Raw genomic sequence first — 16,653 nt, 5'->3', positions numbered from 1 at the left:
TCTAGCCAAAACAGAGTTTATTTTATCTGAGTTTACTTTTAAAATTCAGCTAAGAAAAGGTTGTGATTGTGTCAGTGTTACAATTGTTGCAATATCTAGAAGGAGGGAAAGGAGTTTTGCATGCACTATACTTTGCAGTTACATACAGAGAAAGAACCACATGTGATCTGATGTAAATCAATCAAACTAATTAAGGCAGCATGCACAGCAGATCTTTTGAAAAACAGTAGGTTCAAAAACATCCTTAGACTCTGATGTGGACAACAGGATTCTCTTTCTGTGTCTCCTAACATCACAACTGGTTCACATGTTTATCTGTACCATAACGGAGGTTCCTCAGGCCAGAGCCGGATCGACGGGGGGGGGGGGGCTGGGGGGTAGTCTGCTCCCTGCTCCACCAAAGAGGGGGCACTGGGTGCAGCTGCCAGCCACCGGGAGCGCGCCAGAGCTGGCAGTGGCAACACAAGCAGCTGAATGGAGGGTTGGGAGGCCGCCCTCACCATTCACCTGCCCCGCCGATGGGGCGGCTGGCTTGCCGCATGCACTGGACAGGGAGCGCACGGCAAGCTGGCCACCCTGTAACTGGGGCAGGCGAATGGTGTGGGCAGCCTCCCAGCCCTCTGCTCAGCCACTTGCATTGCCACCACCAGCTCTGCGGCGCACTCTGAGCCAGGGTAGCCGGCTTGCCACGCAGGCAGCACACCTCCGGGCCCTGCGTGATGATGTCATCACACAGCACCGGGAGCGCGCGAGTGCACTGCACGCATGTGCGGGGAGGGCAGAGGCCAGACTTGGGTTGCCCTAGGCACCAGCAGCCCTAGATCCGGCCCTGCCTCAGGCTTCTGTCTTCCCTCCTCCTCTTGTGCAACGATCAATAAATAAAGATTTCTGCAAAACCATATTTGTGGCTAGTTGTTTTCGATGGTAATATCCAAACCATAAGCTTTGGTTTTCTGCCATCTCTACAAACTGGGATTCCAAGCCTAATCACAGAATTGGAAGGGGACATGCAGACCTTCTAGTCCAACCCCCTGCCCAACGCAGGATGAGCCTAAAGCATCTTTGACAAATATTCATGTGCCATGAAAATGTTTAGCTGACCATTTCCACACATTAAATCTCTGCTAAAATGACATTCTTTTCCCTTCAGGTCTATTTGTAGGAAAAATAGCAAACCATAGCTTGTAGTTCAGATTTAATTACAAGATTTGATTTGCCACCAATACAGATTTTTCAGGGTATCACACCCAAATGAAGAAAGAAGAATGGGGAGAGGAGGTATACAAGCCTGTGGATCCCTACAGCTTATCCACATTAAAACAGCATGGTGTACTAGTAGTGCCTAACTGTGAAGGCTTGGAGCCTAAAGCCACTTCTTGTTGTTACACAGGAAGGAGCAGCAGGCTGGCTAGAAAGCCTGTAAGTAATTTAAGGTGGGGGAAAATGGCCAGAAGGGTGGGAAATGATGTAAGATAGGGGGAAGTTACCTATCAGGAGTGGGAGTAATTTGGGGACTTGACTTTTGGCCTCGAAGTGACATTACAGGACATGACATCACAAAGCAACATCACATCCACACTGAACTCCACCCCCCGAACTCCATTCTCCACAGACTCCACCCCCAGAATTTCCAAGTATTTCCCAAATTGGACCTGGCAACTATAGCTGTTACAACCAGGCCTGAATTCAGTAAGGTTTATACTCAGTGTGTGATGGCTCAGAGCCATTGCAAACTTTTCTGGAAAAGTTCACTTGGTGTTGTATGTTGCTATTATGCAGGAAAGAGCGAAGTAACCGCTAGGCTAAGCTGGCGTTATTGTTATTATGAGCCTTTTCATTTTGCTTATTTTTGCTGCAGGCTTTTCCAATTAGCTTCTCTTATGGCTTCAAAGGTGCTTTATGCCATTTAAACATTACACACTATCTATATACCAGTTATGCACAAGTCATCTTAACAGAAGCATCAATATCAACAGTAATACTTCAATCTCATAATCAGAAAAAATATGGCTGCAGTTTAATCCCACTTGGGAAGAACCCATGTTAGAAACCAAATTTTCAATTGAGCAGTGTTCATTTGGTAATATCCTTATTTCCAACCTTATTTATTTATTTATTTATTTAATTTTATTCGATTTATACCCTGCCCTCCCCACAGATGGGCTCAGGGCGGCTAACAACATTAAAAAATACATTAAAATCTGTCCCACATTTTATCATCATCATTAGATATCTTTTTACCTACAGCTTTAGTGAAAAACTGCTGAAATCATACGGAGACAAAGGATGCTCTGGTCCATGCTATGAAATACAAGCTATGTGATTAGATTCCAGGAAAGCGACCAAGATGACTGATGAGAATTCAGCCCAAGAACTCATAAATGAAACAGGACACATTCTAGCTGTAGTAATGTCCCCATCTAAAAAATCCTGGCAGAAAAATAAACATCAGTGTTGAACCTGGTGACCTGACAAGAATTGGATAAACAGTAGTAAAAATAATGGCAAAATACACTTTCAGATGGATATAGCAAAAGACCAATATGAGTACTTTGGAAATCATCAAACGTAATAGCTCCCAGGCTCTCCCATCACACAGAACTGATGCTGCCATTCAGTTATACACTCTGGCAATCTGTCTTTGACAACAGATGATAGAGAAAAGCATCTGTTCTACCAGCAATGCGAATCAACATGATGATTACTTTAAAAAAAGGTAAGAAGTGACCCTGGATTCCCCTGTGATGAGTTATCATCAGCTAAGAGTATACCACATGGAAAGCAAGAATCACACTTCTTCCTACACATTCTAAGCACACATTTGGATCTCTATTCACTTCCCACAAGCTTTATGTTCATTCAAAGTTGTAGCTCTGAACTCTTGCTTTTTCAGTATATGTTTAAATAGTAACTGAGAACATTGACATTTGAAATCTAAATTTCAGCCATTAAAAATAAAATGAAGAGATTATAGAACTTCCAGAAAGCAACAGAAGTCATATTTAGCTTCTGTACTTCTGCTGCTCATGTTTTGGTCCAGTCTCCATCAGCCAAACATTAACTGCAGCTCTTTCCCTTAAAGAGATCAAATTGGTTTGAAATTAGGAAAAAGCAAAGCTCCAAAGACATTAAGGATCTCAAGTGTAGGACCAAATTCCAGAAGATATGTGGCTCATAAAAATAAGAATGCAAACGTTGCAGGTATCAGAGGGCTTTATCATACGTTTAAGTCACACTACTCGTAGCATATATATTATTTTTCTTCTATATTCAATTATCAATAGAACAAACAATGATAGAGATGGCTTGCACAGTGCAGTGGTTAGTGTTGGACTAGGATCGGGGGGACCCAGGCTGAAATCCCCACTCTGCCACTGAAATGTATTGAACACTAACCAATATGGGCACCACCAGAAATAGACTGTACCAGAGAAACCAAAAAGGCCCCTGGTGGTATAAATACCACAAATTGAATACTATTATAATTTAATTTTTATGAAGTTTCTAGTTATTAAAGTGCCAAGTGCCAATCTTGTGCAATAATAGTAACCATTCATAAAGTTCATAAATATGCCACTAAATATTCAAAGATACAAAACATTCAATGAGTATAAATACATCAAAACATGTATCTGCGCTTCCAGATGATGCAGACAGCTCTTTTGGCAGGGCGTTATTCTCACACCCCTATGGAACATCGCACCTGCATTTGTGGATTACCTACAGTGGAGAACCTTTCCCACCCAGAGCTAAATTTTTGGCTAGAATCCTACCAGTGACAAACACATACTCTGAAATCGAGGCGATTGTGTTTTTCTTATCTGATACTGATAATCATGTGCCCTATAGAGTCTCTCAGTTCGCACTCACAGCCAAAAAGATAAGATCTAAGGTGGTACTGAATGAGGCTGCTTCGTGATCCCTGGGATAGTTTGGCATACTGTATTGTTTTAATTAATTTTAGTAACTTATATAAACTGTGATAAGGGACTTAATTGTTTATTAGTCAATGTTTGGTGAATTGTGACGGCCTATAGCTATAGACAATAAACTCTTTTGATTGATTTGATCAAAACATGTCCAAACACAGTCCAACTGGTGAACAGTTCATGAAATATACTGTTTTGCTTCATTTTAAAGAATGCTGTTCATTGTAGCTCAATCATGAAATGGACCTTCCGGGATCCGATGTTTAGCAGAAGAGCACCAAGGCTGAACGTTACATTCAGTATACAGCCACTGGGTAAATTGCCAGCATCATTCTCGATTCCCGTTTTGTATTTCCACTTCCTCATAGGCTTATTTTAAAGGTCCCACATAATACAATAGCATATCACCAAGTCGGTAAAGGCAGACAGAACAATGATGGCATTGTTCCATCTGTTGGTCTCTAAGGTCCACTGGACATACATCCTGCTGTTCTATTGCAGACCAACACAGCTACCTACCTAACCCAACCTCTCTTAATTAGTTAGCTGATAAAAAAATAGATTTCTTACCTTCCTCTTATTAGTAGGACTGACATAAAGGTAACTGAGCACTGTCTTCTGTCCCACCTTGTCATTTAGCTTTTCGTAAGTAGTACCATAGTCTGTGGATCTAGAAGAAAGAGAAAACAGATGTTAATTACTTATGTCACATTTACACCCTGCCCTTCTTCCATGGAACTCAATGGTTCACAGACATTCTCCCATCCAAACACTGATGAAAGTCAGGTTTAACAAGGTTGCATCATGACCTATGACCTGTACAATGCCATCCTTCTCAGCAGATTTACTCCCTTCTAAGTCCATTGAAGTCAATAGGGTTAGAAGGGTGAGACTCTGCTTAAGAGGTCACAGTTACTCTTGGTAGAATTATCAACTGTATTAATTTTTTCTGCAACCCTAATCCATTGAATTTAACAATAGGTTTTTGAACTATTACAATCTAAGCAAGAGTCTTTCCTTATATGGTGGTGATCCTACTGAGCTGATAGAGAAGCAACCAGATGCCCATCTCCTCTGTCATAGAGTTAAAAAGAAGTGATCTTTCTTGTAGGGAAAGCAAGGAACAAAACTGATCACAATGAGTATAGGCTATGTAGAATATCTACCACATATTGGGTTGCTAGACCTGGCCTAGAACCCACTGGTAGAGTGGAGGCATGGGAGGCAGCCATCACATATGGCGTGATGTCACTTCCAGGAAAACCCAAAAGTGACATCACACCTCTCTAGGAATTATGTTTCTCTATGATAACAGAGTCTAGCAGGTTTCACTTTCTATAGGGTTCTCAATAGACGTATCTGAAAATAATAATACAAGACTTTACACAGATACCTCGAGAAGGGGAGAGATCTCAAGACACTGCAGAAATAATAAGCAAGAAATAATAAGCAGAAATAATAAGCAATAAATAATAAGCAATTACTACTAATATAGCTGATAGATCTAAGTTAAAATCATGAGGTGGTTCCTAAATTCCTAGAGAGGCATGACATCACTTCCAGGTTTTCCCAGGAATTATGTCATGCTGTCACCATCATCCATGATTTTTTAAAAAAATCTTCTTTCTCCTGTGAGCTGCTGATGGCAGGAGATCTCCCACCCGAGCAGGAGATCTTCTACCCCCAGCAGGCACATGGTAATCCTAGTGTCACATGTTTGGTTTTTTAAAGATGCATCGTGGAGGAGATTAGCTGTGTCCTCACCTTCCTTGTGTTAATGACTTAGGTTATATATTAATTGTTTTTAAGATTTTGAGGTTTATTACAGTACATTAAAATGTTCAAATTTGAACATTAAAATGTTCAGATTGTTCTCTAAAGGGTTCTCAATAGATATATTTAATAGCTATTATTATATAGATAGCTATATCTGGAAATATATCAATATTTCAATTTATTTGGTAATAATATAAGGCTTTACACAGACACCCCCAGAAAAAGAGATCTCAAGACATTGCAGAAATAACAGGCAATAACTATTCTCAGTTATGTTATAACAGATAAATCTATGTTAAAATCATGAGGAAACAGAGGGAAGATTAGAAGCTGAGAGCTGGGGATAAATATGAAGTTTAAAATGGCAGATGTTGAACTCATCCCTGGATAACAGCCAAATTGGCATCTCGGGTGTACTAAGTTTAAAGCAGCTGCCTCTGTGCCAGGCATTATTTTCCTGCCTATTGGTCCCAGCGCTGGCAAAGTCCAAAGGATACAACAGATGATCTGGAGGTGGCATTCCATAATTGTGATGGGTATAGATTGCTGATTCTCTGTCCCAGGGCTTTTTTCCATATCTTCTCTCTTTCCCTTCCTTTCTTCTTTGTAATGTAATGCTTTCTGGGGATGCTCAAACACCCACCAATCTGGCTCACATCCTGTTCTCCTGTCACCATCACAGATGGTGAGCAGATTTTTTTGTATTTGGTTGACCTGTTCATGGCTGTACAGCTTCATTGTATTCCTTCCTAACCATGCAGTACAGTGAACCTGGCTTTTTTGCACATGTATGTGCTCACACCGCTCAATTGCATTCTACAACCCACCTGCCCTTCTTGCTTAACTGTTCTGCTCAACCGGCAATTGTTTAAATAGACAATTAAATCAGTCATAAATTATATAAATCAGTCATAAACAAACATTGTGTTTTAATAATATCCTACCCTTTGGTGTTCATCCAAGTACTCCCTAGAGATGCAAATGGCTGCTGATTGGTTTGAATTGGCAGCATGTTTATAAATGAGCAGTTTTGTAAAAACCAAGCACAAACCTGTTCAGCAGACATTTGCAGCTGCTTGGCATGAACCAAACAAGTTGGGTGAACAACTCATGTCTGTTCAGCACCTTTGAACACAGTAAGATAGACTATTGCGGCATCCCTGATGTTTTCTATTATTTATTTGTCGTTTTTAGTCCCTCTTTCTCACTGGGATTTGAGTGAATGAAACAGAGTAAGTCAATACAATACAATAGGACATCCAATAAACAGTGCAATAGGATATGGCTTGTGGAAAACTAGAACCAACCAAAAATCTGAAACAAAAACTGAAGCAAAGTATGTTTTAATTATAATTTGATTTTTATTAAAATAATTTTAAAACACATATAGATTTTTAAAAAGGAAAGAGAAAGTAAAAGCTAAAAAGATACCAAAAGGAAAAAAAAGAAAGAAAATAATATATATTAAAAATAATATATATAATATAGGAAACACTTGATTTTTTTTTCTATGACAGATATTGGCAAGGTTACAGAATTCATACTTGTACTCGTTATCAGCATAAGTTCTCAATTTTCATAGTCCCTTCCTCCTTTCCCTCTTATAATTCAAAACTACAAATTGATTGATTCATTTTTTTCCAGTTTCACGCACAAAATCAATAAAGGGTTTCCAATTTACTATAAATGTGAACAATGTCTTCTCTCTAATCAAAGCTGTAAGTTTTGTCATCTCGAAGCAAAGTATAAGTATTAACATGAGACATTAAACAATACAAAAACTACATAGTAGGACATCAACAGACTGTGGCTGCTTCCACAGACGTTAGATAATCCACTTTCAATACTCTTTAGTGAACATTCGAAACTGATTTTCCATGTGTGGAACAAAAAACCCACTTCAAAAGGATTGCGAAAGTGCATTGAAAGTGCATTATTCAACGTGTGTGGAAATGGCCAATACGAACTATACATCATAGCGCAGACCACAGTCTAACCCTTTACCCAAGTATTTTTCTAAACTTTTTTAATGAAGGCACGGCCCTGTTATCTTTCTAAAGAAGCCCTCTTGAATAATTCAGTTCTGCACAGTTTGTGGAAAGCCAGGAGAATGGGAGCCTTCTTGACCTCCTCAGGCAGGATATTCCATAAAGTAGGGGGCGCAACAGAGAATGCACATGTACAGGCAGCTGTTGAGTTTGCACATTTGCAGGGTGGCACCTACAGAAGGCCCTGCTCAGATGTGCAAAGCTGTTGTGGTGGAGCAAAGAGAGAGAGAGAGAGGCTGTCCTTAAGATATGGACCAAGGCCATGAAGGGCTTTGTATGTGATAGCCAAAACCCAGGGAGAGAGGCAGTCTATTAAAGAGAGAAGGTTTTCTCTTTTACATAAAAAACACCAAGGGCATTAGAAGACCAGCTAAGAGGCAGTTCTGGGAGCCTGTCAGGCACCCAGAAGTAACTATCAGAACACCCAGAACATCTAAGCTAAGAGCCAGTTTTGTGTAGTAGTTAAGAGTGGCAGGACTCTAGAGAACTGGGTTTGACTCCCTCCTCCTATACTTGAAGCCAGCTGGGTGACCTTGGGTTAGTCACTGTTCTCTCAGAACTCTTTCAGCCCCTCCCACCTCACAGGGTGATTGTCATGAAGATAATAATATCACACTTTGAAAACTGCTCTCAGTGTGGAATTAAGTTGTCCTGAAGGGTGGTATATAAATCAAATGTTATGATTAATGTCATTATTTCCCAACTCCAAGAGCTCTCACAAAAGCACTGTATGATGGTGCATGCCTTGCTTCAAAAGGGATGGGGAGGTGGCTGAGGACATATTAGTCATCTGCTTCAGATTTTAACAGATAGAGACTGATGGGAGGGGGAAGACAAGGATGCACTGAAACCCCTAGTCCTACCAATATGAGTCCACAGGGAGGAGCCTTGACAAAGGAGAGTGAAGGACTGCCAAGGGCAGAGCCACAATACTCCATTCATCACAAATCTTTCTGTAACATCTGTCAATGATACACTGAAGAAGAACCTACAGAACTACAGTACAGTGCCAGTCTCTTCAATGTAGCAGGAAACAGAAAGAATTACTACAGAGATGGGCATGAACAGCAATACGAACAAAAAAAAGCCACGAACAGCCCAATCTGCTGTTCACGGACAAGCTGTTCGTGAGGCCCCATTCTAAACGAACAGGTGATTGTTTGTTGCTGTTCGTCAAGCCAGACAGTCTGGCACCTGCAATCAATTCCCTTGGCAGCACAGGCAGAGATTGTCTGAACTCTGTCTGAACTCCTGCTGTTGCCCTGGAAACCCCGATCTAAGCCCAATTTAGCTTGATAGGCAGGTCTTCCTTCCAAGTGTGGACTGGAGCTCCAAATTTGTTACAAGAAAGCAAAGACCATGGGGGAGGGGGGCTCGCAGCTCTCGCTAGTCTTTGTAGACAGTGGAGAGGGAGAGAGACAGCTGCTATTGGCATTTTGATAGACAGGGAGAGTGCATTGGAGCTTGAATTTTCTTTGTGTGTGGTGAGATATGGATCTACCCCTTCAGGGCTGCTGCCAGGCTCTGGGACAAGCTATTATTTACTATTGGTACTTTTCCTGCTGCCTGCTCAGGTAAGGTTTCTGGGAGTGGTGCAGTAGGGATCTACCCCTTCAAGTTCCAGGGCTGCTGCCAGGCTCTGGGGCAAAGCTATTATTTATTATTGGCACCTTTCCTGGTGCCTGCTCAGGTCAGGTTTCTGGGAGTGGTGCAGTAGGGATCTTGACCAAACTTGGATGATGGCTGGAGTAGAGGCTGCTGGCCCCCACGAATATCCAACCACAAACATGTTCATGAACAGGTCATGCTCATAAGTGTTCATGGGTCCCTGTTCGTGGATGGCAACAAACAACGAACATCATGTTTGGGGTTTTTTTTCTGTTCGTGCCCATATCTAACTACAAATGGCACTTCACCCCACAGAATCCATGTACGAATTACAACTTCTGAAGTTAAATGTTTGATTTGCTGAGATAATTCTCAGAGCTTAGCCTAGGGTTGCCAGGCCATGTCGGCTGGAGGATTGGGGGCCAGGACATGTGAGGGTGACATCTGCACCACTATATCACCTCTGGGGAAAACCCAGAAATGATGTAGGATAGCTTTAGGAATTGCTGGAAATGCTTTGATAACATCATAGCATTTCCAGTGATTTTTAGAGGTATCCAACATCACTTCCCAGTTTTCCCCAGAAGTGACACAGCAGCACAGACAATGACACCTTTTGTATTTTTCTCCCATCACTTCTCAGATTGATGATGGACAAGTTGCCTTGCCAGTGGGAAGACTGGCAGCCCTGGGTTAACCTAATAACACCTTCACATATAAGCAAAGATAACATTCTGGAAAAAATTCCGTTTGTTTGACTAGGAGGATGCCAGTTTGTAGGTTAATAGTTTATCCTTGTGGCCTCAGGACCCATTTGGTATAGATTCATAGAAATCTAGAAGCAAGAGACCAGTAATGTTCTGAATTTGGAAAGAGAACTGTCTGATGGTGCCTAACTAGGGAATGTCAGAAGCAGCCGGCAGAGACAGAAGCTAAGTTATGGCCAGATGGAAGAGGAAATGGCTTCATGTGAAGGCCTAGAAAGAACCAGTACAAATCAAATGAAAACAAACTCAATACATATAAATTTATTATATTTCTCTCTTAACTCACCATCAGTTTTAGACCTAGGGAGACAAGCCTGAGTTTATCATTCCATTTGTTTTTACTTTGCTTTATAGTTAGACAGTTCTTGCTCAACTACAACTGTTCAGTTTTTATAACAAATTATTTTAATTTCAAGTCAAGGGTCTTTTTCTTATTTTTATAAATCTAGCCTCGTGCTAATTTTTCTGTAATCACATAAAAGTAAGGCTGCCTATCCCTTTGTCAGAGCAATGGATTCCCTGCCCCAAGTTCCCATTGCTTGTCACCACTCCAAGCAGTAGCAGGGGGAAAAGTTTTGTTAAAAGGTAGTGTCATGGAAGCATGGACAGGGAGCTCTAAGAATCACTGGTGATTTCTAGATGATTCCTAGAGCTACTCACCGTCACTTCTGGGTTTTCCCCAAAAGTGATGCCACACCTACAATGTTTCTCTACCCAGCCCCAACCCACCCACCAGTTGCCAGCCTTTTTCTAGCAACCCTACATAAAAGCATAATTTGGCTAACACACAACATGGAGAAATGAAAGAAGGTAAGGAGACTCCTGCCTGCCTGAATGTGAATTAGTATAGCAAGTAAGATTCCCAAAGCTGCCTCCAGAGCTGAATTTATCCATAAGCTAAATAAACTACAGTTTAGAGCCTTACATTTAGGGACCTCTAAATAAAAAAATACTAAAAATACTAAATTGGCCTTTTTTCATAATGCAATGGGGCCTCTTAAACCTGGCATAGCTTAGTGCCTCAGCATGTCTTAATCCAGCCTTACTTGTTTCAGATCTGAATACGATCCAACATTATGAAGGGATAATCCAATCTCTTAAACAGCTACTTGTCAACAGCAAACCTCCAAATCAAAAACTGCACCCCAGCAACAGCTGGTTTGATCAGGAATGTAGGGTATTTAAAGCCAAAATATTTAAGTTCATGAAGATCACATGACGTAGTATGGAAACTTCTAGAGTTCAGCATATATCTACATTAACATCTTCTGTCTGATTTTGATAAACTAAACTTTATACTTTCAGATACCAACCCTTTTATTTCGAATAGGGTGGCCCTCTACACCATGGTTGCTAGGAAAATAATGGCAAATGTGGTAACCAGGAGAATAAACACCTGATATAGATTGTTGTCTTATAAACTGCTAGAAACCATTTGGTTTTAATGTTGTTTAATGTTTACATTTTAGGTAAAATGCATTTTATAGTAATTTTATTTATATGCATGTAATTATATTTGTATTCTTGTAATTTTTGTTTGTTTTTTAATGAATGGTTTTGGATTGTGAAGGCCTATGGCCATATACAATAAATTCAATTTAAAAAAAATAATCCAACCTTGGCTGTCCCTATGCCCAGGGACCTTTGGTGGAAGTAGCCAGAAAAAGCTTGTGTTCTTAATTTGAAGGCCAGTCTTTTAAAAGAGATAGAAATAATTTATTTTCCAGAAGACTATATTGGAAAATCTCTAAAAGCTTCACATTACAGCAGCAATCAAAGGAATGTTGTTTCTTTGAGGAGGGGTAAGGCTGAGTTGAACTTCTCATTAGAGACTAACAGCTTGGGACCTAAGCCACCTTGGTAAATGCCACATCCTCCCTAGTAGAATGAGATGCCTGCAGGTCTATTCTGTGACACTTCCAAAACTGCAAATGCACTTTTCTCAGTTGTCACCATCACAGAGGTTGCTGGGAGATAATGAGAGAGGTTGTTCAAACCCAAAGCTGCCTTATACTGAGTCAAACTATGAATCCATCTAGCTCGGTATTTTGTCTCCCAAGTGGCAGTAGGGCTGTTTCCCTTCGTCTTAAAAATAGCGCCCCACTGATGGAATGCTGACGGCTCGTTTTGCACAATTTCTGACGTCACCATTTCAAAAACAGAGGCAGGCAGTTATGATTCTGTTTTCGTGGTGCTATTTTTAAAACATAGGGATTCGGTTTAGATTTTCAGGGCCTCAGGCAGAGAAACACCAGGAAATTAAGATCTCATTCAGGACTGAGATGCCACAAATTAAATTTTGGACCTTCTGCATGCAAAATATGTACTAGGAAGTCTTGTAGACCAGCACTTCTGGTTGGTTTACATCTAGGAAATCATGCAAGTTTTGCTAGCTGACCTTGTAGTTCATTCCCAGTGAACTATTCTGTAATAATAAACAAACATTCAAGTGCATTTACTGACACACTATATTATCAGTTATTTCCAGTCTGTTTTACCAGTTCACCCTTGATTCCATATTCCATTTAGTTTTCCTGCAATGTTCTAACTAATAGTAAGTATTTATGTGAAATGTAAGTAATTTAGGTAAGCATCGCCTAAGAGGAGAAAAAGTTAGATCCCTTTTTTGGAGCCAGCTTACAAGGTCAATTGATTATAGAATACATAAAATGAGAGTTATAAATCTATGCTCCTGACCAGCTCTGTGATATCATGTCCTTTGCCAATTTCTGCAATTGGCTTTTAATCTTAAAATGGACCAAGACAACTTTAAAAAGCATAGATTTAACAGCATTTGGCCAGGATTCAAATCCTGTACCCATCTATCTCGGTACCAAGAGCAAGCTAGTTGCTGACAAGTGACCTCCCTTTGAAACAGAGCTTGGAATTAGAGCTCTCTGATGTATAAAACTAAATACTGGTAATGTGGGAGCAATTAGATTCACAGCAGGAGGCATCCGGTGCTTTGCAGAATCAAAGGGTCAGATAGTTCTTAATGGATGAATATACCTAAATGCTTCGTAATGGAAATAGCATGAGAACAAATGTAGCTCTTTGACCTATCTTAGCACAGGACTAACCTCTGAAGCAGCCAGAATCATGTTCTGCAACAGAGGGGATGGGGCAGTAAGACAGTAGCAGCCAATCTCAGTTTATAGGGCTGAGCTACATGGTGACACATTTTGGGAATACTTGGCTTCCCCATTTAATCCCCCTCTTCACCATCTCACTGATTGTTTATTGAACGGTTTGTGAAATGTATTGAAACAAGTGGGGATCCACAACAGAATGTTGTGGGTTATTTTTTGCTTGCCAGGTGATAGTGTCAAAAATCTAAGCTTCGCCACCATCCTCAGGCAAACTACAAACAACAGCCTGTCCCCCACCCCTCTCTGCTCCCATCCCTTCATGGACTCTGACAGCATGCTAGCAGGTGCACTGTCACAGTCCCAAGGATGGCTGGAAAGAGGAAGCCTGCTGCACCTCTTTGTGGCTCTGACAGTTTGCATGTGGGGCTGCCCACCTAAATGACAGGAAAAAGAGAAACCCAAGAAGACACATGGACCCACCTTGCCCCTGTCCCCCTTAGTATTGCAATTCTGTTCTTTACAGAAGATAGGCAGGACAAAATCCTTACTGGTATATTGACAAGGACCAGGAACAACATGAAGATCCACATAGTAAGTAGAAACTCCCAACACCTTAATAAAGGAGAGGTGTTCTGATAAGCAGCCATTCATCAGGATTTGTAAGCCCATTCAACTGCATGAAACTTGCTTAGGACCTTGGACAGAAACAGCGAATGCCCCATGTTTGCCAAAATAGCTTTATAGATGGGAGACAATTCAAAGTAAAGAATGAGACAGTAAAGGCTCTGACAAGTGCAGCTGATGTATTCAGCATGCACTGTCAGCCCCATTCAAATGCCCCAATACTCTGATTTTTCATGGATCTCAATTATTTAATATACAAATTCAGACTATGACAAATTATCTTACAGATGTTTACCACCCCAAGTAACCCCAAACTAGGTTATGGTGCTTATATTGTTCCTATATTGGTATGTAATGTGGCACCAAACAACCAAAAACAGGAATCAAAATTATGCATCTTATCATTAAATGGGAGAAGACAATAAGATGGTCCCTGAACAAGAAAGCTCATAAAATCCATACATAATTGGCATACAGTAAAAGAAAACATATCCATTCACATCTGTGAAAGCTTAAACAGAAGGCGTAGATGAATTCAACTTAAATACACAAATGGCCACCTCTTTAATGTCTCCAATATAATTTTCCTGGGGAAAGTGAGGATTTATAAACCAAGACATGTTCATGACCTGCAAACTCTCCCATTTCCATGTGTCAGAAGAGGAATAAAAATACCACCTTGTTTCAACTTCTCTGACAATCTGTTAAACACTTAAACCCCAAAGCACCTGTTCCCAATTATATTAGAGACAAGCCCACTGTTCATTACACAGCAAGAGCGTTGTCTCTGAAAGCCAATCCATAAATCAGAATAATCAGCATCTATGCAAGTTTGACTTCTTCCTGTACTTACAAGGCAAAGGCTCCACACTAATCCTATATTCAAAAGTCCTGAGCCAGAAAATTCTGATATTGTAACAATGCACCAACAGCTCCAACCAATGAAGAGAAAAAGAGAGAGAGAGGCATACAGGATGAGATTAAAAGCCACCATGGAGGCACACATGAGTGACATAGTACCAGTTTACATATAGGAAAGACATGGGTACTTGCCTTTCATGAGAACTGTTAACAGTACAGGCTTGGCTTCCATTTATTTGCCCTTATTGTAAACTTTGATAAGAGCACTGAAAGTAAATGACAGATCTATTTAGAAATATGTGTCCTGAGCTGGGAGGGGAAGGATGTTTTAAAATATGTATTCATTTCCCAGGACAGTGGGCAAATTATGAATTGCCACCTTGAAGGGCAAGGTGTTCATATTTATATATGTGTTCATATTTTCAGTTACTCCACTATCTTTTTTTATTTTTTTAACAAGTCCAGGGTATAAAACCCAAAGTATATAGTATTCTTTCCCTCATGTTCATATCATGCTTACGGTCATGAATCCAGAGACCCACAATATCCCTTAAAAATGCCTTGACGCTGCAGAAGTCAGCCACTCCCTCCGATTCTCTTCCAGATTCCAATGAATTCTCCCTGCTAATGTTAATGAATTTGGGGGCTTATTTTTGCATTATTTTAGTGATGCGTAGATGACATACAAATGTAAAATTTCATTAAACTGGTTTAAAAGGAAACTCAAATCAAGAACACCAGCTATGAATGTGAGCAAAACAAGAAGATTCACAATAGCATAGGAAAACAAAAAAAAGCAAAAATGAAACTTTGCACCTACATAAAATGAGCATTACTGCCCGCAAACATTTCATCACTTGATCATTGGACTGCTGCTATTTGAAAATGCCTTTTAGTAATTAGGGTAAAGTGGCAGCTTTAAGCACTTCACCTTTGAAAATAAAAATCTGCAATGTTTAATTTTTTTCCAAAATATCTAGTATAAATCTCAATTTCTTGTTTTAGCCTCTTAAGATGAGAAGCCTGCATTGTTTCTTGACCATAACCATAAGGCTGAGGAAAGGTGATGCTCCTGCAGTATCCTTTATATGGATTCCCTTTTAATAAGAGGTTGGAAAGGAAATGAAAGAGAGGTTCAGGCTATGGACTTGGGAATATCTGTCGTCTTTTCAGCAAATTAACAAAGTGAGGACAGCTGTTACCCCATGACCCACTACTAAGACCTGCATCTTTTTGCATCCTAAAATCCTCTGGCCTCCAAAGGCACATTAATTAAGGCTCTTGGGTGTGACCCTCCAAAGCTCCCCACTCCCTGAGTAATGATGATGCCAAGTTTACAGGAGAACAACTGGGCTTTTTAGATATAGACTTCTCTAGAAATTCAGTCAAGAGCCCAAGAAGGACCATCACCCCACCTCCTAGCCACTGTCAACAGGTCTGAGCTATACCTGCCATCCAGGCTTATTCATTTATCTCCAACCAAATACATACCTGTTCTACATTACATCATCATAGTACCTCATATGTGTACCCCCTTGCAACAGAAGGTTTGAATTTGCCTATGGCTTTTCATCAATGGGCCTTGGATCCTACATTTTCACTAATCATATTCCGATCCAAATTTCACCAATAGGCAGATGGATCCTGAAGTTCTCACCCAACGCCATTGCAGAACCTAGTGCTGAATCTTTTTCAATCAATGATACCATCCCACCTGTTTGCACCCATATAAATCAAGGTGTATAAGAATGGCTTCTGAAGCCCTTAATTCTCATTGACTGCAGAAAAAACAGGGTGCCCTCATGTGGTAGCTGGTTCTATTCCCAAGCCTTCTTCCTTCACTGCTGACAATGAGTTCACTGACATTCCTTGTTAAGAGTGTTTCTCCCCCACCCACCCACCCATTCTGCTCCCCTCCTCAACACCTTTCTGTCTACTCCCTTATCTCTTA

The 16,653-nt window shown here is 40.5% G+C and overlaps 1 protein-coding gene across 1 annotated transcript in view; it reads right to left on the bottom strand.

Annotated features, from left to right (window-relative positions):
- The window catches only part of SORCS3 (sortilin related VPS10 domain containing receptor 3), an 818,830-nt gene that overhangs the window by 489,555 nt on the left and 312,622 nt on the right, over positions 1-16,653 (bottom strand). Inside the window, exon 3 of the mRNA XM_054984254.1 lies at positions 4,500-4,599. Within this exon, the coding sequence (XP_054840229.1) occupies positions 4,500-4,599 (100 nt within the window). The remainder of the gene's footprint in view (positions 1-4,499; positions 4,600-16,653) is intronic.

This window comes from Eublepharis macularius, chromosome 6 (assembly GCF_028583425.1).
Source record: "Eublepharis macularius isolate TG4126 chromosome 6, MPM_Emac_v1.0, whole genome shotgun sequence".
Classification (NCBI taxonomy): Eukaryota; Metazoa; Chordata; class Lepidosauria; order Squamata; family Eublepharidae; genus Eublepharis; species Eublepharis macularius.
This window is presented reverse-complemented; position numbering and strand designations above follow the sequence as displayed.